Source organism: Chionomys nivalis, chromosome 17, assembly GCF_950005125.1.
Source record: "Chionomys nivalis chromosome 17, mChiNiv1.1, whole genome shotgun sequence".
Lineage (NCBI taxonomy): Eukaryota > Metazoa > Chordata > Mammalia > Rodentia > Cricetidae > Chionomys > Chionomys nivalis.
This window is the reverse complement of record NC_080102.1, coordinates 8,919,733-8,942,715: the sequence shown is the minus strand read 5'-3', so window position 1 is coordinate 8,942,715 and position 22,983 is coordinate 8,919,733. Positions and strand designations below refer to the sequence as shown.

General features: G+C 38.0%; 2 protein-coding genes across 2 annotated transcripts in view; both read right to left on the bottom strand.

Annotated features, from left to right (window-relative positions):
• Positions 1 to 9,147: 9,147 nt before the first annotated feature.
• On the bottom strand, positions 9,148 to 10,193 carry LOC130888717 (serine/arginine-rich splicing factor 7). Its single transcript, XM_057792010.1, has one exon. The coding sequence runs from the start codon at positions 10,103 to 10,105 to the stop codon at positions 9,389 to 9,391; it is 717 nt and encodes a 238-aa protein (XP_057647993.1). The 5' UTR covers positions 10,106 to 10,193; the 3' UTR covers positions 9,148 to 9,388.
• Positions 10,194 to 14,327: 4,134 nt separating this feature from the next.
• Trhr (thyrotropin releasing hormone receptor) overlaps positions 14,328 to 22,983 on the bottom strand; it is a 28,919-nt gene continuing 20,263 nt past the window's right edge. The window contains exons 3-4 of the mRNA XM_057792585.1: positions 19,091 to 19,477; positions 14,328 to 14,384 (exon numbers count right to left, since the gene is read on the bottom strand). Coding sequence (XP_057648568.1) covers positions 14,328 to 14,384; positions 19,091 to 19,477 — 444 coding nt within the window. The remainder of the gene's footprint in view (positions 14,385 to 19,090; positions 19,478 to 22,983) is intronic.

Sequence of the window (22,983 nt, the reverse complement as noted above, 5' to 3'; positions counted from 1 at the left end):
ATATATGTGCATATATATATATATCCTATATGTGACATATACATGCTTCAAACAAAGAAGAAACATGGATGAGATATTGTCACAGCAAAGTGAGTGATTCAGAGATGCACGTCCCTCTTTTATGGCACAAAGGGTCATGGCTACAGTTAGTAACAGGTGAAACTAGGAAAAGCCTGATTTGTCTTAGCATCATTTTGCCTTCTTCCCATGATCTCTCCTTCTCAATGTTCCATCTCTTTATTCAGGCATTCAGAGGATTCCTCAAACACAAGCATCCTCCCAAGATAGCTCTTCAGGTCCCTCTTTGCTTCTCCCTCTGAATAAGTAAACCTGTAATTTTCCGCAGGTTGATAAACTTCAATGCAACGAGAAGGTCTGCTCCTGAACACATAGGCTGTACTTTTCATCAGAGATTTACCAAATGTTTAGGAAGCTAATATTCCAGATTCCATTTCCTTTTTAATAAATGGGGGTGGCTTCCTGTGCCATAGTCAAGCTCTCTAGTGATGGTTCATTCCTCAAAAGGATTCAGCAACACCTCAGCACAAAGGGGTGAAACTTCAATTAAAATTTGAAAATAATCAAAAGGTCTCTCAGATGTCCTATAAATAAAACAATAAATCAGCCCACAAATCACAATCCCAGAGAACCTAGACAACAATGAGGACCCTAAGAGAGATATATGTAGATCTAATCTACATGGAAAATAGAAAAAGACAAGCTCTCCTGAGTAAATTGGGAGCATGGGGACCTTGGGATAGGGTTGAAGGGGAGGGGGGAGGCAGGGAGGGGAGCAGAGAAAAGTGTAGAACTCAATAAAAATTAATGAAAAAGAAAGGCAGGTTAAAAAACATAAAAATAAAACAATAAAAAGAACTACCCACTTTTCCTTCTCATATGCCAACTTCTGAACTCAGTTATTAATATTTTGTGCATACCATATACACCTGCTCCTCACTTTTTTCACCTCTTCGGATATGCCTCTGTCCACAGGACACGAACCACTCTGTCTCTCTCTTCCATACCATATCATACATTTGTTCATCATAATAATGTCCCTGGTTTTTCCTTGAAGCCTGGGGCATTCTGCCCTGGATCTGCACGCGGTTCTCTTTGTCCCATTCAGTTCATTATGGCGCTGGGCAAGAACATGCTTCCTCCACCAAAATTTTATTTTTTTATGCTTCATGATACTGTTATTATATGGTTTATGAAATCAGACTGTGATATTAGGGCTCTAGGTGTGTTGTAGTCCGTTTTCTACCATGGACTTTTAAGTTCTTTAAAGGTTCCTAGAGGTATCTTAAAAGAGCGTCTCAAGCTGCAAGATTATATTCGAAGACTGTGAGAGTATTGTGAAAAGGATTTGCATTTTGGTTTGGAATATGTCACTAAATCTCCCAGAGAAGTTATGAGCTAGGACCAGCAGGCCTGTCCTTTTGAATGCATACAGTGTCCAGCAATAGACTCCGTTTCCTTATTTCACTGTTCATGGTGCCCCTGGCATGTTGGATTCTATTTGGCTCCTAAGTCGACTCCTTAGTTTTAAGCATTTCCTCATGGCTTTGTCAAAGGTGGCCCTTGAAGAAGGCCTTGCTCCCTTTGTGACAAGTAGATTCTTCTAGGGGTTGTGCTCAGTGCCTCTCTGCCTTGCTCATCGCTGTTTTAAAACATGCATCCTACAACTGTCCTGCTCTTTGGTAAGGCACAGAGAGGCGAGAATAAAAGCCTTCATAGCCATCAGAGCACAGATCGCAGTCAGGGCAAAGAGCAGTGTTGGCTCCCAGGAAGCTGACGACTTTAGGGAAAGGCACCTTATAGCGTACTTCACACACTTCCCCGAATAATGCATGACCCCGAATAATGCATGAGCAACTTCACTAAAGCTTCATGTCTTCATGTCTTCGTATCTTTTATTTTGCAAGCAGTCAGGCCCCTCTCTTTTACTGAGAGAAATTGGCACCCCGTTTCTCCTGCTAAGTCATCTTGTATCTCATGAAGAGTTCAGCGTCCTTTCCCCATCTGCCAGTTTAAGTGATGAAGGGGCCACATCACTAGGTCATTTATTCACTCATTAGTATTCACAGAAAAACCATAAAAGTAATGTTCTTAATGACAGTGCTTGCTGCTGCTGTGTGTCCCCCAGATTTCTGTGTGTCACTTTTGTCTGGGTAGCAGGCACTCTGCATGAGTTCAATACTTTTAATTGCGAGAAGCTTCTGCTAGGAGAGGTAATAAGCAAAAAGGGAAATCAGCTTCGAGGATTCCATTTAAAGGATGGAATTCGCCTCTGCTCTTATTGGGTCTGGGGAATCGGGTTGCGCTGTGCTCTGTGATTTGCATGTACAAGCTGAGATGAGGCTTCTTGGGGGCACTGTAGATTTGCTAATAAAAATGCAGGAGGAGGTCTAGTTCTCACTGTTTCCTGATACCCCGTGAAAGGACAAAATGGGTCATCTGATGGGCTCTAAAGCATGGAGAGAGTCACACCGCAGCCTTTCACCGTGCAATTGAATTTTATGATTCCATCAGCTAATGATTGTAGAAGTCATGTGGATTCTGTGGCCTCCCTCCAGACAAGGTCCAGCAGTTTGAGGTTTGTTGGGCAGCATGCTTTATCATCTCAGTCCAGTCTCTAGGCTTGCAAAAGAGCAGCTGATCAAGAAGTATAAATTCATCTGAATTTATTGACTTTAAAGATCTTACCAGCTAAATCTCCCAGCATTCCATGTTAGCACTCTCTGACATCAGTTGCTTAGAATACAAGGGTTTTTCCCCCCATTCTGGTCATTTCTAGTCTGGTGACAATTGAATATGTCTCATTCTGGATTCCCTTTCTTCACCCCCACACCAACTGATGATGCTGAGAGAGGCGTTTCGAAGCCCCGGCTGATGAGGCCAGAGGTTGTATCAATGCTTCCTCTTTGAGCGAAGTTGAATCCAAGTTAAAGTACAGTAAGGAGTCTCCCATTATGTTTTCTTAAGCCTTTTTCATTCAATTCTCCCAAAGAAAATAAATACATTAAGTGACACATTAATCCTTCAGCATCTATTTTCAACACAGCGGTAAAACTAGTAATGTTTTCTTCCTTCCTTCTTTCCTTTCTTCCCCTTCTTTCTCCTCCCCTTCCTTCTCCTCCTTTTCTTCTTCTCTCTTTCCCCTCTTTTCTTTCTGGGTTTTAAGAATAGATGTTTTATTTTGATGCTTACAGATCTATCTATACCCAAACACTGCTAATGAAACTCAAAATCCCATGACAACATGAACTCCTATGGTTTTAGGGTCTGCTGTAATTTGTGAAATTTTAAAACTTTTGCTTGTGCTTAATTTTTTTATTTAAATTTTATTTTTGATACTATCATACATGAGTAAGTACATTTTACATAAATTCTACTTCGCCCTTCAACTCCTCCCATGTCCCAAACACCCTTGAACTAAGGATCTCTCATTTTATAACTATTATTGTTGCATTTTTACACACATGCACAAACACACAACCTACAGAATCTGATTAGTGTCACCACACATATACATAAGTTTCGGGCTGATTAGTTAGGATTGAGAAACACAAGGGGGCTTTTTTTGTTTGTTTGTTTAATGCTGACGACTGAACTCAAGGTCCTCTGAATGACTTCCCTTTACCTTTCAGGGTCTACCCAATCTTCTCAAGCAAGCCATAAATGTGCAATCCTCCTGCTGCAAGCTCCTGAATAGATAGATTACAGGTCTGAACCTACCCAACCCCATTTTCACCGCACTCATCAGTTAGACAAGACTGCTGTTCAGATCTGCCAGGGCCTTTTGTTACATTCACAAGTTGGTTTGTGTTAAGAAAAAAATATACTAAAGATGAGAATTTAGTGACTGAGAATTAGAAAGAAGAGACAGAAAAGGCTGTGTGCAGCTTGTATTTCATTGTCTGGCAAGAGAGCAATTGTTGGTGGAAGCTGAGAGCCTGTTTTCATAGAAATCCCTGTTCCACAAAGATAGAGAAAGTGGTGTTATTGACATCTGCAAATACCTGTTGGGATCTCCAGGTTTTTGTGTGCCAGAACAAAGAATTGCACAGCAACACTCAGTTACAGCAGGAACAGAGACAGTATACTTCTGGGAGGCAGACAGGAGCAAAGAGAAAGGTTAGGACCTCAATGACAGGCTTGCACAAAGGATGGGGGTGTTATAATATATGGGATCAATGTTTATAGACTCATTTGTATAGTGCAGGCTTTCTTGCACGTGTTGTCTGTTACATATACTTTATAATGTCACAAGCCACTTTCCTATTCCCTGGAGTGTCACTGTGCCTGCCCTGAGGTCTGGGGCCTCCAGGTTTGCTCTTTGCCAATAGGTTATTCTCATACACTAATTTCCTGCTTCAGTACACATAGACAAGACCAAGACACAGCTAGAAAGCAATAGGAGGGTTGTGATATATAGGACAGGAAAATGTATGCACTTCTTCTTGGCCATGTGATACATTTGCATTTTGAGTTCAGAAAAGATGGCTCCTGGATCAATGCTGCAGTTACCTGTTTAGGGATGGAACCAGAAGCTAGTAGCTGGAAAGAGATATTATTGGTCAAGTGTTGCATGTGTTTTTTATTTCTAAGGTATAGAAGGAAAAGAGGAAAGAGAAACCAAAGCTCCCTGGCTAGGCAGGTTATTGGCTTACTGGTGAAACTGCTCATTCATATTAATGTAACTTAATTAGTATCGATAGGCCGGTGAAGGACAAAGGAAAGCAACTTGCAATTGCTTCTATTTCAGACAGTTCAAATGCATATCTGGGACCTTAGCTTTCAACCACTTGAAAACAGAAACATTGACCTTTTGTTTCTGAGGGCACTGTGAATTAATATCAAATTATTGTCAATTATTACCATGTTTTATTTCTACTATTTCATATTTGTGTCTGATCATTTTTCTAAGATCTGATGAGAAAAACTTTGTTTTAGACTGTTTCAGAAATGGAAGCCTCAAAAATTCATGTCTCCTAGTAACAAAGTAAATGCAAAACCTCATTTCTGGGAAGGCCTAGTATGCTGAATAAATAGGTTTATTCAAAGAAGGGCGAGAGTGGATGATGAAGGATGTTGGGAAAGCAACAGATACAAGGTTGAGGAGACTTCTAGGAAGTGCACTGTTATTGGCAGCAGGAGCAAGAGTAACCCCACTCACATTAAAATGAAGCCTTTAAGAAAACAATGAATATACTCAGTTTTTGGCTGTCTGTCTGTCTGACACATTTTAACTCAATCTGAAGAAGAAGAATCATTAAAGGATCAATTGCTTTCATTACCAAGCAGTCTTTAAGATAAACATCCTGACCTGGACTTGGAATGTCACAAGTCATGTGTTGGGCATGAGAATGGTATTAGGGTGATTGAAAGTGAGATTCAAGGCTGACAAGAGGAGTTGTCACCCATAGACAAAGCCCACACATCTGGAGAAATCAGTTTGTTAATCTCAATTCAGTGAACAGTTCTAAGCAAAAGCAAAGTTCAATCTCAGAAATAAATGCTGTTTTGTAAGGCAGAGAATGATCTGATAGTGGTACTTGAATAAATGAGTTTGTTAAGTACATAGCAAGCAAAAATAAAAGAATGAAGACTAGCAGACAGAAGCATCAGATAGATAATCAAACATCAACAAATCAAGCGCTCATAACACCAATCAGAAATTATAGAAGCAGCCCAGCTGATAGAGAGAGGAAAGGCTAACATTAGCAAGTCAGACATTCATCAGAACTCAGTTGGAGAAGCCCTGATGAAACAGCCATGTTGGAGGTCCTAACTGAAAGGTTCAAGTAGAACATTTTCTCCACAGATGAGTTTGTGTGTCTCTTCCCCCCAGGCATTTTTTATATTATGAGATTAACAACAGTAACTCTGGTTAGAATACCTTTTAGCTATTATTATGAATATAATTTTTACTTTTGAGCTCTTTTTTTTAGATTTATTTGTTTTGTGTGTATACATGCCTGTTGGACGTTTGTTTATGCAGTGCCCATGGAAGTGTCTGATACAGTGGAACTAGAATCACAGTTGTGAGCTGTCATGTGGATGCTGGGACTCAAACCTAGGTACTTTAGAAGAGCAGCAAATGCTCTTACCTGCCGAGCCATCTCTCTATTCCCCTCTTGTTCTCTTTTGTTATTTTTTTTCCTCCCTGTTTCAGGGTCAGTTGCCCAGGCAAATCCTAATCAAGGAGCCTTGGAGGACACATGAAATATATGTTCTAGGGTCTGGAGTGGGGAACCCCACTCACTTTCAATGTCTGCTTGCAACAAGCTTAATAAATAACACATGCTGCCATGCAATATAATGTACATTACAAAGCTGGTATCCCACAGGTCTGAGCTTCCACTCTGCTTCTAAAGCTAAGTTAGTTCTCAGCTCATCTTCCATCTCAGGACTTGCTTCCTACAGGTATTAGTTTTGATACAGAACCTCAGCCTTTTCTGTTTCCATTATATTATTCTATCTGATTATGTAATACCAATCATAAGACACAGCAGTACTAAATTTCTATAAAACTTCCAACCTTATGTAGATGACATAATAAAATAAGGTATAGCAATCATAGTGACTGCCTTCTTTGCTATGTCATGTTAGCGAGCATAAGAGCAATTGTGAGCTACACCCCAGATGTTCCATAGGTGAGAAAGTTCAGCAACTTCCATCTGGCACTGGAAAATTTGCTTGTGCATTCTTTACATCTTTACATTAAGAAGAATATGCTTGACATTCTAAGTGAAGGTGTTGACTCTTTCCGTCATCCCAAATATTTCTGGTAGTCAAGGGAACTCATTCCAGAAAAAATGATTGATCATGAGTAACTTCTTATTTATATAAAATAGTCTAGTATTAAATGCTAAAATACTTTCCTTTTAATCAATAAACGCAAGACAAAAATATGTGATTTTGGAACATTTTCACTAATCATTGCTTTTAAAAATAATAATTGCTTTTCTTGCCCTCGTCTACTTGGTTAGAAGTATCATTTCTAGATATTTTTGTAGAACTTTGTTCAGCGATAAGGAACTGGATTTAAATACTGTGCTTGTCGCTATTGACAGTCGCTCTTCAGATTTTTTTTGTCCAGTAGTTGGAGTTAGTGTTTCATAAAACTTGAAAATTACAACAATTAATAAACCTACCATCTCCAGAATGTACTTTATGGACTGGAGAATGAGCTAAAAATTGAAACACCCTTTTTAAATCATCAATGTAAAATTTTCTAAGGCTATCATGGAAAAATCAGAGTCATTATAAACTCTTTTAGGTAATTTCCAGCTTCTGAGAACATAAGGATTCCCAGAGGTCATATGGAGGACACATCACATATGATGATTGAGTAATATAGGTATGGACTAAATGGAAAATTTGTTTTCTTTTTATTTAATATTATTTTATACATCTGACAATCCTATGGGGGGGGACTATTTTTATTGTGGGCTCCTTTCTGGCTTATGCTGCTACATAAGGAAATAAAGCCTACTGACTCGAGTGCAATGCACTTACAACGATCCTGCCTGCTGCACTTAAATTGTGTTTGACAGTTAGGAACATTGTTAGTCATTTTGAGGAGAAGGCTTGCATAATTCTGCCATTTGGCTAATGTTTGAAAACATCTATCTTGGTGCTAAAATAATTTTGGAGCATATAGGGGAAGCATTCTAGACGGAACTTAATGGGCATTCATTGCTACTATTTTTGTTTGCTTGCTTGTTTTTTTAGCAAGCATATTCTTTTGGATAATTTTAGATATACAGAACAGTTCCAGATATTAACATTATTCTAACGCAGAAAAAAATAGTAAGATAATACTGTTACTGTTATTATCATCATGCTTTATATTTTCAGAAATATGTCTTAGGAAGTGAGGCATAGCCAATTAAGTATCCCATTTGGATAAAAGTAGCCTGATTTCAGAGTCATACCTCATTCTTTTTTTTTTATTTGTTCAATCTCTGCATATTTATTGTTGAACAAACTTAAATTTTCAAATACAGAATTAAAGCTAACCAAGTGCAAAAGATAAGTCTGCCCATTACTCACATAGCTTCAAACCATGTATTCAACCAATCAATTTTGAAAAACAAAGACTCCAAATGACTTCTACTCAGCCAAATAAATTTGAGGCAGACCAGTACAGTATTCAAGTTGCAATACCAGACAACTTGTTGAAAAAGCCTAAAATGGACAAGGACAGACTCCTGTGCTACTTTTTTTTACACTCAAGGCTAAGAAATATAGTAAAAAGTTTGTCCAAAAAACACTCAAAAATGACTGTTACTGCCCTTGTGTTTAGTATACTTAAAAGTTTGAATAAGAATCTACTGGCTATACCATTCTAAGGTCTACCAGATACTATTAAAAAACAAACAAAAAAACCTACATGAAATGCTGCTAAATATGTAAGGTTTACAAAACTGCTGTCTCGTTAACATTTTTTCTTAACATCTCTTTATACCAGCTTGGCAAAATAGAACAATGTTGTCAGACTGCAAAAATCTAGCTCAGATATTAACAGGGTTTTGCACAGGATAAGGCAATCCATTCAAAGGAAGAGTATTGAGGCTGAATAATTTTGCAAAGCTGGTTTACAGGGTTTTGTTCCAAATTCAGACAATTCTTAAACATGCATTTTTTTTGGTATTAAATTGGCTGTTTGAAAGAAAGAAAAAGTACATTGAGCAGAAATCATCTCAACTTAATAGTCTGAAAAAAACCACACAGCTACTAAAATCTCAGCCTCTAGAAATCATTTTCTTCCTACTTCTTAATATGACATTTACACTGTCATGCACCCATTTATAGGCTAAATCAGTGGTCCCTCTAGCTTGAAAATTTGAGACTGTTAGCTTGACTTCTAGTTAACACCAATTCTCAGTTAGGGATCTGCCATGATGCATTCATGTTATTAACAGGACAGATCATTTAACCCAAAGGTACAAGGGTAAAATGGAATTTTCCAAGTCCTTTAAAATCCTGGACAGTGTTATGTATAGAACAGTTAGTGAATGATGTTTTTAATACTCCAACACCATTTAACCTCACAGGCCGATATAGTCCAATTAACAATTGTCTTGACACCTGATGTTACCAAATTGAAAAGTATTAATATTGAACACGAATCAAAAATCTAGTTAGAAACATTTTATTTAAATGTACCAAATAAAAACCCACATCTTCAGACCAAAAGATGTTAATACATTCAACAAAAACAATTACTTAACTGCTATGAATTTTACAGAGCATTAACCCAGATCCATTTTGATTAGATGGTTGATGATCCTTCCTAGGTTACATTTTACAGACATAACAAATCCCTTATAATAATGTAAACAAAATAACTTTTCCCTAAAGGGTGAACTTGAGAACTTCAGTCCATTCTTTCAGGACTTGCACTTCTTCGTGGACTTCCTGATGGGGAACGACTTCTTTTAGGTGACGGAGATCTGGATTTTGATCGGCTGCTTCTTGGCCGTGAAATAGACCTGGATCTTGATCTCGACCTTGAACGGGATTGGAAATACCTCGATCCTTTTATAGAACCAGACCTAGATCTTCTGAGTGAAGCTGATCTTGATCTACGAAGAGACACAGACCTTGATCTTCGAGGAGATGCTGATCTTGACCTCCTTCCCCGACTCCTGCTGCGTGAGCGAGAGTATCGCCTTCCCCTGGAACGGGAATGTGATCTAGACCGTGACCTGCTTCTTCTTCGACGGCTATAGCGATGACAATCATAAGCATAATGTCCCTTTTCACCACACTCATAGCATCTATCATTAGGATCAAAGGGACGTCTTGCAGGTGGCCTATCAAAACGAGATCTCCGAGGCATGCCTGTTGATAATTCAACCCTCACTCGAGAACCACAAATCACCTTCCCATCCAATCCTCGAACTGCATCTTCCGCATCTCTAGGATCTTCAAATTCCACAAAGGCAAATCCTGGAGGATTTCTGGCAATCCACACTGTTCTTAAGGGCCCATAGTAACTGAATGCCCTTTCTAACTCGCCTTTACCAGCACCAGTTCCCAGGTTGCCAACATACACCTTGGTTTCTCCTCCATACCGCCCGTAGCGTGACATGATGGCCGGTCCGCGTACTCGGCTCTCGCTCGCAGTGCCCGCAGCTCGAGTAGCACGGACGCAGCAGCACGACTCTCCTCGTCGACACTCCCGGCGGCGCTACCCATATCTCATTCTTGACATTCCATTGAAAAAAAAAAATACACACAGTGACCAGTTATCTTAAGACAACTTTTAAATGTAATTCAGTCTTTTTAGTTCATTCATAAATTATGGTTTTCCATTTCCATTTTATATGTATTGATTACAGTCTCTGAGAGTCAAATGTTCATAGGCTCCATTAGAGATAATGAAGAGAACAGTTAAATTTAAAACTTAAAAACTACTATAACATTGGAAGTTGATGGGGCCATAAAGTAGATCATGCAAGAAAGATTTGGAAACAGATGGTTCGTGTTGGAGGTTCTCTAGAAAGCAGAGGGCAAGTAGTCAGATAAAAGAGAAAGGAAGGTGTTTGGGGGCTGTTTTCCATATGGATAGTGGAAGCTTAGCCATGCACAGCCAGTTCAGAAGTATCCCACCAGGAGATGAGGACATTTCCCACTGGGTTTCAGCTTTCTCTATATGATTGCTTTGCCCAGGTGTCTTAACTCCCTTGAAATTCTGGGCTATCTCTGTTCATACCGAAGACTTTCCATAGCTTTGAACCATGTGCTGGCCAGCGAGGCTTTCACCTCACTTTTCTCAACAGGAAAGAACTGCAGGGTGTGTGAACCTGTCTACCACAGCTGTGACGAAATCACAGAATCACAATGCCCTCAGGGCACAAGGCACCACCAAATGCTGCCACTACCAGCAAGTACTTATTCACAATGATGTGACAAATGTCACTTTTTACAACGGATACGTCAGTAGAAAGGACATTGTGAGACAGGGATGGGGAAGGCAAATGGCTTTCATCAGAGGACGTACAATTAAATTGTGAAACTGCAGTTGTTTTAAAGTGACTGCAATGACTAAATGTTGTTTGAATCTGAGGGGTTTTAAGACTTCTTGGTGTCTGTGGAGGGATCTGCACTGTAGCTAGGATGTGTCATATGTCATGCTTCATCTTCATTGCAGTCTCTTATTTTATAACACGTCCATTCTCACCCACTAGCAAAAGATTCTTGAATGGCTGGTCCACTGTGTCCCGGGTACTGAGAAAATTACTGCCCTTGGCTGACCTTGGTGAGCAAGTGTGCTTTCATTAGTTTTTATTGCCATTTTCAGAAGTTGGTAAAATCTCATGAAGCTAATTATCTTAGATAGTTGAAAACTTAAAATATTTAAGGTGTTATGCATCACGGTATAAGAAAGTGTCATTGAATAGTGAATAGTATTAGTGATTCATAATCTTGAAGCAACTAAATGAATCTTCTCTTGCCCTCTGAAAATTACACGGCTTCAAGTACACACACACACACACACACTCACTCACTTACACATAATTAAACCTCTGTGTACAGTTGTGAGAGAACTGGGTCATCCAGACAAAGTTGAGATTTATTGAGCACGAATTAACTCTCGTATTCCAAAGCACATTTTATCTGTTTGCTGGTGGAGTGTTCTAGGTGTTGGCTAAACCTGTTTCTCCAGTTGCAGCACTGTCTGAGATTATTTGGAATGGAATGAAAACCAGAGTAATCTGCTTTACATACAAATATTTGAGTATACTTTGCTATTGGTGAAAAGGCGACAATAAATATTTGAAGCAACTACTCCAAACATGTTCCCAAATATCAACTATTTGTTAATAGCTGTAATTTTCTCCTCATCTAATATTAACATTAAATGAACTCATTAATGCCAGTGTGATCATGGATAGCATGAGGTAGTCATTGTTGAATCAATACACATTAAATTTCTTACTAAAATTGAAAAGTATGTACTTATGCATTTACATACAATTATCTGGAAAAACAATCACTGTCACATGCCAGATAACAGTGTATCAATATGAAATGTTTGGGGCAAATGTTCTAGAGTCAAGCTATATCCAAAAAGGATGATTTCAAAGAAAAGAAACCAAAGGGCATGGATCTTTCAGTTTGATGCTTTATTGCTCGGCATACACATGCAGAAACAGATAGTTTCCCACTGTAGAGAGGACACAAACTACAAAACATTCTCAAAGAAGAATCTGTGCCCACATGGACACAATGGTTAACTTCTAAGCAATGGGATGAATTGGCACACAGCTCTCCACAACTGATAAAAGGAAACCAAAGTCTTCCGAGGTACATTGTAAGAAAGCAAAGCATCCAGCTACACAATGTAAGCAACATGCAAGTCAGCAGGTCGAGGACTATAAAACTATGCACTGCTTCTCAGTTTCACAATTCATATGGATGCTTAGGTTCACAAAAGGCCTAGGAGCTAGCATAGATCTCTATATAGCATAACTGGATAACTTCATGGCTGTTGGGGACCTCTGAATCATATATACATAAATAAATATTTCTCCATAGATGATGACAATGTGTATAGAAAAGATATGCACCTATACAATATAGTTTTTACTTGGAAAATTGTGACTTTAAGAATACTTTCAGAATTGTAACACAGAGAAGACAAATAGTATACTATATTTTCTGTAGATAGCAAATGAAATTCACAAGGTTTAGAAAATACACAATAGCTTATTTATACACACATCTACCTATGGTGTCTGGGTGACTATTTCCTCATCCAATATAAATATCAGGAAGTCCTTTATTTCTCTTTCTTTCCTTTCTGCTAGTGGCTTACCTTAGCTAATTTCTGATGATCATACCACACTAGAAACAGCCTTAATAACCAGAGCTGATTCTTTTAAACCTGCACTTATTCATTTTCTTTCTCTTGTATGGATTGTCTTTTCTTGACTATCTAAACCAAGTCTATCCTTAAAAGAAATCCAATCTTCTTTATAAAATCCTTCACACGACTCTAGGACTCGCTGATAGTCTATTCCCCTAGAGGAATTCTAATGTTTGCAGTATGAAATATATAGCTTGTCTTTCTATTATGTACTCTGCATGTTTTATTCATTTTATTCGCATTTTAGTGATAATCTGTTATCACTCTCTGAGCAAACAGACAATGTAGTAATCTTGATCATTACTAAATTAGGTGACAGATGTGAGGATGCTATTGAAGTTTGCACTCATGGTATATACACAAGGTTGAGCTCATGGTGTATACACAAGGTCACACTCATGATGTATACACAAGGTTGTGTTCATGGTGTATACACAAGGTCGCGTTCATGGTGTATACACAAAGTCGCGCTCATGGTATATACACAAGGTCGCGTTCATGGTGTATACACAAGGTTGCGCTCATGGTGTATACACAAGGCCGCGTTCATGGTGTATACACAAGGTCGCGCTCATGGTGTATACACAAGGGGTGGTTGTCATCATCACCTGGCACAATTATAGTACATTTTAATGAGCCAAGAAAATAAATGATTTTAGACAATAAAAACAATCAATAAAGAAGTTACATAGTTGTAAAGATAAATCTACAGGAAAATCAGGCAGCATAAATATTTTAGGTTATATTTTCTTTTTGGTTTTTTTTTTGGTGTGGGGGGGTGGTTTCAAAACAAAGATTCTCTGTAGCTTTTTGGAGCCTGTCCTGGACTCATTCTATAGATCAGGCTGGCCTCAAACTCACAGAGATCTGCCTGTCTCTGCCTCTCAAGTGCTAGGGTTAAAGGAGTGTTCCACCACAGCCCATCTAGGTTATAATTTTTGGTTGGAGATTCACTGATTTACTTATTCAATCATTCAGCAGAAAGTCAGTGTCAAAGTCATGGTCTGACTTTAATTTGTGGGCTGTGAAGATGAAATGAATTTGTCCTAATGACATTTTCTGTTTATTTGCTTATTCAGAGTTATTCAGTATTTAAGATTCTTGAAGGGTACATGTGGAGGCTCAGAACAAAGTGACTTTCAGGATGAGCTCAGTAAATGATAATTTCTTGAGACAGAGATAGACAAAGCACATATTAAAATAAACTCTCCAGTAATTTTTATGTATATCAAAACAGGAGTGGCTTGTACTCATAGGGATTAAATATTTGATTTCTTATTGTGCCATCCTGTACCCTGTCAGTATCATGATGCCCTTACTGACTTCTGGATGAAGGCCTTTGGTCAGTTGGAACAAACTTATTCTGAGTCGTACTGTACTTGTTTCTTTTCTGGAAAGATTTCACCTTTATTAATACTGGTCCAAGATGTTGGTGAGGAGTTCATATTTCCTCCTGTTTGGCAGTCAAAGAATATGCACATGAGTGGGATCCATTTTTCTGTAAAGAAAGAAAGAAAGAGTCACTTAAACGCTTGCAGGAACGCTAACTAACACTACTGGTTAACACTACTGGTTACCAGCCTCTTAGTATAACTTTCAATACCCATTATTTCATTTCCTGCCGAAATAACATTTCCATTATTTCAGCTGAGATTCTACGGTATGGGCCTCTATCAATACTTGAAGCCATCATTATGTGACTATGTAGTTTATTGGTCACTAAATTCTTTTCTTGTCTTGCTACATTCAGATTTGATAGTTTTGGGCAATGTACTAACTTAATATTGCATGTCCCAGCCTTTTCCAGTGTTTCTAGACAGAATTCTTAAAATATGAAAAAACCATATTCTATTTGGTTAGCATATAGGTGCTTTGTATAAAAGAAGGCAGATTACATCTTGTTTGGTCTGATAATATTGAATACAAACATCCATGATCACTCTTGTCAAAGGATATTATTTGGGTATCGAATTAAGAATAATGTGGATTAAACTTGCCAGTCAATGCAGTCCATTTGCTGTTGAAAAATCTTAATAGTAAACTGTATCCCAGTGTGCAACTCTCCTGAATGGCATCAACTGCTGAATGATTTAAGATCATAATTATGAAATAAACACACAAGGAAAACCTTCCAGTGTCCTTTATGGTCTTCTTTATTTTGTGGAAAGTAAAACTAAGAGTGAAAATAGTTATTCCTAATTATAGTCCATTAAAATAGAGTATATAAGTAATTCTTCTATCAAGTCATCTTAGGTATTAGCAGGTGGAATATTAAAATTTGGTTTAGGCTATAGTTCCTATGACTCTAATCTGCATTCTAAATACTGCCAAAGAGTTGCTATCTTAGGTTATATAACACAGAACTGCTTTCTTTCATTTTGGGGTAAGTTTTGTAAGAATAGAAAAGGCTTGTTTGTCTCTCACAAAATTTTAGCAGTGGTTTTTAGATATATTTAATGTTCTTTTCCAGGTTTCTGACTACAGCTTGTGAAATGCCAAGTCTCTATTCATATTCATCATCTCATTTTCATATCTCTAAACATATCAATTCCACATTATTCCTACTATACAAATCATGGCAAACCTAAATAGAAATTGTAGAAGCAACACACCAATTTTTCATTAATTAATACATTTATAAAAATTAGAATTTGCATAATATTCTCCTATACTTAGTATTTTCAGCAGAACATTTGTACATTCACTTAGGATACTTCAGGTCCACATTTGCTCTTTGAGGAAGTTTAGCAGAGTTTTCCTGCTCTGTGTAAAGTGGTACTTGCGGAAGGATGACAGTTTGAAAGGAGAGAACAGGGAGACAACTATCAATACAGTGTTCTACAAGATTTGTGTGTGTTTGCTAGTGTCACACTTTTTATTTGTTCATCACAGTGTTTGTTTTTGTATATATTTATTCATTACCAGCTGAAGAAATTTAAAATAAATGCTTCAGAGTCTCAAGTTTGTGTCCTTGTTGCCAGAATGGTTCTAAATATTTGAAATGTTTCTTTAGCTTGGGACTTCCTAGTCTTTTTGCAATCCCATATGCTTTCCTGACTTCACATGCAAAACCCCATCCCCTCTAGGAGTTGAATCAGAAGGAAAATAATACTGAATATGTTGTTTGTAAAATTAATAGAACTGTGGGTTAATAATTCAAATTATTGTCCTCTTAAAAGTTAATTCTTCATGGTCTACAAGAGCTAGTTCCAGGACAGGAACAACAACAACAAAAAGTTAATTCTTCCAACTTTTTTATGGTTTATCTAACTTTTATTTTATGTTCATTTGTGTGAAGGTGTCAGATCCTTTGCAACTGGATCTTCAGACAGCTGTGAGCTGCCATGTGGGTGCTGGGAATTGAACCCCAGTCCTCTGAAAGAGCAGTCAGTGCTCTTAACCACGGAGCCATCACTCCAACCCCTGTTGGGTCCACATTTTTAAAGAAGAGACCAGAACAGTGTAGCTCTTGCTTTGCTAAGACATGCACCCTCCATGAAACAGCTCCACTAGCGACTTAAAACCTGGTTAGTGTCCGCCTTCTTTACACGGCTTTGCTAAGCTGTTCACACAAACCACTCATTGCTTTGGGTACGTTATCAAGGTGTACCCATAATTCTGCGCATTTCACCTACTTAGAAATGTTTATGGGGTTTGAATCTTTCCCATTTAACTTCAACATGTAGAATACTTGTGATCTGCGTCAAACTTGAAAGGTTTGCCCAAACAGAGGAAGAAACCCTAAGAGGGAATCTTTATTCGCTTTTGGGATTCATCCACCTTTGCCACCTTTCCTCAGGTGTTCAATCTTCCCAAAGCCCCTCAGCAATTAACAGAATTAGAAGTAATATTACAACTCTAGAAACCTTAGGGAGTTTCTTAATAAGATAATTTCTCTACACCAGCACATCTTAATTTGGTCCTTTAGTTTCCATTTGATGATATATAGTTCTGATTATCTATGGAGTTAATACAGCATGATATTGAATATTTTAGAAAGTTATACCTCCTTGGTGTAAATTCAGATATCTGTTGGCCGTTACACAGAAACATTTACTTTTAGAATGGCATTTTCTTTGAAGGTGAAGCACTATGGACTAAATTCTTTTGAATTTCTTATCTGATCTAAAAAAAAAAGCTAACAACTTTTCAAAACTTAAAAGGGAAAAACTGAGGCTATATATTAAATGTTCTAAGGTCAGAAAAGTGGATTTATCATGCGTATATATGTATATTATGTTAAACATGTTGTTTTCAATATCTGACACTGTTATTCATATGTGTCTTATGTATTGTGTGGCCACTGGATCACAATAATTTAATTATCAACTTTACAAAAGGAAAAAAATTATTCCCTCTCTGTAGTTGCCACATGATGTTTGAAGACACGGTGACTGAGATAACAGTGCTTAAGAGTCTACCAGTGTGTCAAACACATAGTAGATGTTCAATAATATTATTTCCTCTCCCTAATGTAGGACGTTTAATATATTCCAATTCTCTTTTACATAAATTTTTGTACATGTGGATGTGTATTTTCTTGCACCTAAATATGTACTTATGTGATTTGAGGTTGGGTCATTCTATTTTCCTCTCTATAATACTCCAGTAGTAATTAATCCAGAATAGAAATTAAATGAAATAGATTGCTTAGTGATATGCAGGTAAACTTGTGGTCCTTTCTGTAAATTTTTGATTGCATCTTTTTACTGATAATGTGGAAAGAGAAAAATGTCTTTCTGGAGTAGATAAAGAAAATTTCATACAAGATTACCTAGAATAGATCCTGAATGACAGCATCTATGAACTCAATATATTCTTTATTAAGAAGGTTTAAAGGGTTAATTATCATTATCAAATAAACTTTAAAGAAAAACCATAAACTAAAGATATATACTGGAGAGAGGAAAGTAACAACTTTATGGGGCCCTTAAAAATATGGCTTTTAGGCCCAACTATTAAAAATTAATGACTACGAAGCTATCACCAAGACCAATTTATAGTCTTCAATATCTGACTGGCTTTATCCCAGTGGGTGAGTTATTTGAAGAGGATTAAAATAATACCTGTAAGCCTCCTGGGTAGAGGCACATTCATACCTGTCTAATAATAACTAGAAGGCTAGGTCAAAGTTCAACCTGTGCAGATGAGCTAGCAATAATAGGCTGAAATCAGTTTAAAATAAACTCAGGAGGTTTGCAGTGTTTTAATTTAGAATCTGTAAACAAAATAACCTAAGTTTTTGAAGTGAAGTAAGTCTGAAAAATGACAAGGGAGGCAGTGAAAGGCAATTGGAGGCAAGTTAAAGTCCCACTCAGAGTCGGGTGTCTTCGCCTTGAGACAAAATAGCCAGAATTTGACTGATTTCAAACAGCTGAACCTCAGAAACTGCTTCAGACTTTTAAGCATGGCCCAGCTGGAAGAATTTGCTTGACATAGCTCATTAGCTTATGAACAAGAAAGTTCAAAGGGGATTTTGGCTTTAAAGGTTTTGAGGAAAAAAGTGAAACCATGTTTTAAATAGCCAGCCTGGCACTTGCTATATATTTGAATTTCATTGTATGCTAGGAGGTTGCTTCACAAAAGTTTAGGCTGGGCACGCCTTTATTCCATTCGTCATTTTGGAAACCTAAGAGCTGACAAAACTTAGGTTTGCTTTAAATCAAATCCTCATGTTTATGATTTGGGGGTATTTTAAGTTTCTAGTTCATTTTTAAAATATGTAGTTTAGGTATTCATGAAACAGTACTGAATGTTGTTAAATGAAATGCTAAATTAAATCATTTAAAAATCACATTTTTTCAAATTGCAAAATGTGTAGGTATTTGGAGCTTGTGTGTATGAAATCACATTTGATAAGGTTTTTGCAAAGAATTTAAACTATTGTCTAGATTTCATGGCAATGTCTTTACCCCAGGAAAGAGAAGGATTTCTCACTTTAAATGAAAGCGACCCGCCCTTTAGTTTCTATCATTTATCCCCTTCAGAGACAGACCCCAGTTCTGCGATTCTAGTTTGGAAAGAAGGAAAGTGAAAAAACACAGTCATGGGTTAAAGCATGCAGGGCCAAGACATGTAGAATCAAAGTCAAGCCTGCCTGCTATGTCTCCAAGGTAAGTGTTTTCTTTCACATAGATCACAGCACAGAATCTCACCATGATTCACTTGCTTCTCATTCATGAATCAGCTCTGACTAAAGGTTACCTCAGAAGCCAAGCAGGTGTCATCAAATGACACTTTTGTGGTTGACACGTAAGTCTCAGTGACGGTGATGTCATCCAGCTCTGTGCTGAACCGGTCTGACTCCTTGATGACGCTGTAATTTAGAGCCACGCTGTAGCTGGCCGGTTTCTCTGTGGGCTTCTGCTTGCAATTGCAGAGCTTTCTGAAGGCTGCACGGAATTTCTGAGACATGAGGTTGTAAATCACTGGGTTGATGGCACTGTTGAGGTAAATGCAAATTCTGCAAAAGAGCAGGAACCAATTTTCCTGGAAAGGGCTAGAGAGAAATGAGTTGACAACCACAAGAGTCCTGTAGGGCATCCATAAAAGGGCAAACAGAATTACAACCACTGCCAGCATCTTGGTGACCTGTGGAGAAACAGAGAGATGCAGTACAGACACCAACAGAAACAAATCAAGCTGATCCTGCCACCTTCTTCCCTTCCACAGTTATCTTTTCCAAGATGTCGTGTAAGACTGCCTTTCAGTCAGGTTGGATTTTTTTGTGAAGTTTAACCCAGAAAGTAGGATTGAGGGAGCAGAGAAGAATGTGACCCAAAAGGAAAGAACAAAATAGGAGTTTAGTTGAGATAGCTCTCGCTTGGACAACTGAACTCAAATTCTGTATTCCAGAATTATCTGTCACAAAGGACATTTATTCACCAACTACCTGCTACTCTTTGTTGAAGGATGTCCCTAAGCATTAGAAAACCTAAGTATTTATAGGACTTTCTGTCTTAAGAACTCCTAGAGACTTTAAGACAAATTTCTCTGATTGAAAAAAAGTCCCGACCTACAGGGACCTCTGAGTACTTGGAATGCGATGCCGTCAGGAGCCACCCACTTCAACAGTAGGTGGGATTAGTCCAGCTAAGGTTTTCCTTGCTGCTTACAAGTGTGTCTGTGACAAATACTAAATCCATCTCCTTAACTACAGGAAATTATCCTAGACTTCCTCATAAGCCATCTGTAAGATGGAACCAAAGTACCTTCCATCATCAGTGATAACATAATTGTGCTTTAAGATGCAGAAAAATTGCAGGAGCTGTGGCATGTCTTCTCGGTATCAGGTAACACACGAGTGTTACATATTTCTAATCACAACTGAAAAGATTATAACCACTTGGGGGGAGTACTGTGTCTGCCAGTTTTCAGACCAGGAAATGGGGGTCCTGCTGGAGTGAGGTGATCAAGGGTCTCTTTTAGCAGATTCTTCTTAACTTGGTGCTCAGTGAAATCTGGCATTGCTCACATTGGACTTACAGTAAGATCACCTGGCTTTGATTCTAGAAGTAGTTTTAAGATCTTAATCAAGTTATTGTTCCATTTGGACATCTGAAGATCTGCCTGTTATGTTTTCTTCGCTTCACAGAGTTATTGAGGGATTAAAATAATGAGTGGGGTGGGACTTAGAAACCCTAAAGCACCATGAAATTCTAACCTCCCATTAAGGGCATTATAGAGAGATCATAGTTTCCCAACAACATGATGAATGTACGTAATTATTGCAGAGATCATCTTTGCATGCAGATAATAACTAATTGATTTTCTTTAGATGCAATATTTTACACATTTAACAAGCTTTAGGTCTCTTGTTGCTTTGAGAGAAACCAACTTCCTTAGTTCACACTTTGTAGATGTTCTAATGAACAATATCAGAAGTATGTTCTTTCTCTTTCAGTATTGAGGTGAAGTGAGGTGACAAGACAGAAAAAAAAAAAGCAGGTGGCATGCTCCCCTTTAGCGATCACATCCTCCCCACTTCCTCCTTCCCAAAGCCTAGGCCACTACTAATCTAAGTAGTAATCCTATAGAGTTACCTATTTCAAATATTTTATATGAATGAAACATACAGTCAATTGTGCACAAATTGAGATATTCAGTGACCCGTACGGCAGCGTTGTATTGGTTGCTTATTCTTTTCATTGACGAATACTGTTTCATAGTGCATGCACATTACATTAATTTTATTCATACTTTAAATATTTAGTTGCAATGACTGGTACAGCTATGAAACTTTGGAGTCTAAGTTGTATGTGATTGATTGTGGTTCTTTCTCTTACCTTTTACTTCTGTTCCATCTGTAGCAGTAAAACTACTGGTTGGTACCTTTTTAGACTGGTATCTTATATAATAATATGAAATTCTCCTTTAACTTTGAAAGATAATTCTTATTATGATACAAAACAAAAACACTAATTGACTTTAGAGATATATTAGAATGCAAGAAAGACACAGAGTGAGATGACACCAAAATAGTTTGAATCCATATTTTTATGCTGTTCTTAAAAATAGAAGACCAGTTCCTGGAAGGATGCTCAGTGGTTAAGAATGTTTGCTGCTCTTCCAGGATCGGGGTCCCAGTATGCTCATCAGGTGGCTCACAGCCCTTTTAAGTGCCAGCTCTAGGGAATCACAGTCCATGTTCCTATTCTGTTTGTCCAGACACTGTACACCACACACACACACACACACACACACACACACACACACACACACACACACACTTACTGGAGAGGGGAGAGAAAAATATGTGTTCTTTCTTTCTTTCTTTCTTTCTTTCTTTCTTTCTTTCTTTCTTTCTTTCTTCCTAAGATGGACTATAGTACATCATTTTTTGTTTCCCTAGGAAGCAGTACCATAAAGAAAACATTTATGATACAGGAGTTAATGAGGAATAAGATGCTTGAAGGACCAGTGTTCAGGATAGAGACCGCATCCAGTCCATCATTAGTGGGGACAGGATCTCTTTTGCTCTTTCAGCCACATTTAAGAGATCAACACAATTTATAAAAAGAGCCAGATAAAAAAATTATTTTTAATCATTCTCTAGAATCCAATAGAGTTCTAGTCATAGCTAATAGCTGAGGTCTTTGGAATTAGCTGATTTCTTTCACATCACTGGAGCATCTGTGGGAGAAGATGGTGTTTCCATTTTGTTGATGAGGAAGTGGGAAATGAGCTCAGAGAAGCTGAGAAAAGGAGCCTGCTGCAGGTGACAGAGCAGCTGTCGAGCCTATACCCTTGACTCTAGTTCTTATTGTCTTTCCCTTCCTGTTCACTAACGAAGACATCTACTTCTATAGATACTGTTTGTGGACAATCTGGAAGGGTTAATATTGCTACCACACATCACTGGAAACCTGAAATCTCCATGCTTCCCCCTATGTCTTTTGGCCCCAAATTGAAGTCTTCCATTTAGAGTCCTGATTAGGGAAAAAACAGTTGCCACAAGGCAGTCAGGAGTCCTTCACACCAATCTGCTTCCCAAGGAAACAAATAAACAAGAAAATTGAAATGCAGAAAATAACCATGAAAAGTAATGGAAACTAGCGTTTCTTAGGACACAGTGCAATTAATTGCAAATCATTTATTAGGCTCTGGTTTCGTGGGACCTGGTGACATTTTAATTAATTGTCAGAGATCAACTTATTAGTCTTCCTAGGAAGGCATAGGATATTTAGTTGGGATTCTTGTACTGATTGAGAAAAATACCTAAACTTTGATTCTGTGAATGTTTCAGAGGGGGAAAGGTTCTGTGTGTGGTCTTGGGACTCGCTGCTGTCAGGAGACAAAGCAGACATCACTGCCTTGTGCAGCAATGAATGACTGCAGTAGAAGAAGGAGGTGGGACAGGCAGACAGTGTCAAGGTTTTCTAGTTCGTGTCTGCCTTCCAGGAACGTAGGACAGAGACCATGACCCACGTTTGAACTTCCACTGTACTCTCTCAGTGTGGAGGAGCTTTGCTAAGGCTAAAAAGGTGTCGTTCAAAGCTCTCCTTAAAGAATTTCTATTGACAGCTCTTTACCTCTTTGCTTAATGGGTGGTTTTCCAGGCATCATAGCAGGAAATCTTAATTTGTGAACAAGTTCTT

Coding starts and splice junctions, on each gene's coding strand:
- LOC130888717 (XM_057792010.1), bottom strand. CDS start 10,105: ATGTCACGCTACGGGCGGTATGGAGGAGAAACCAAGGTGTATGTTGGC.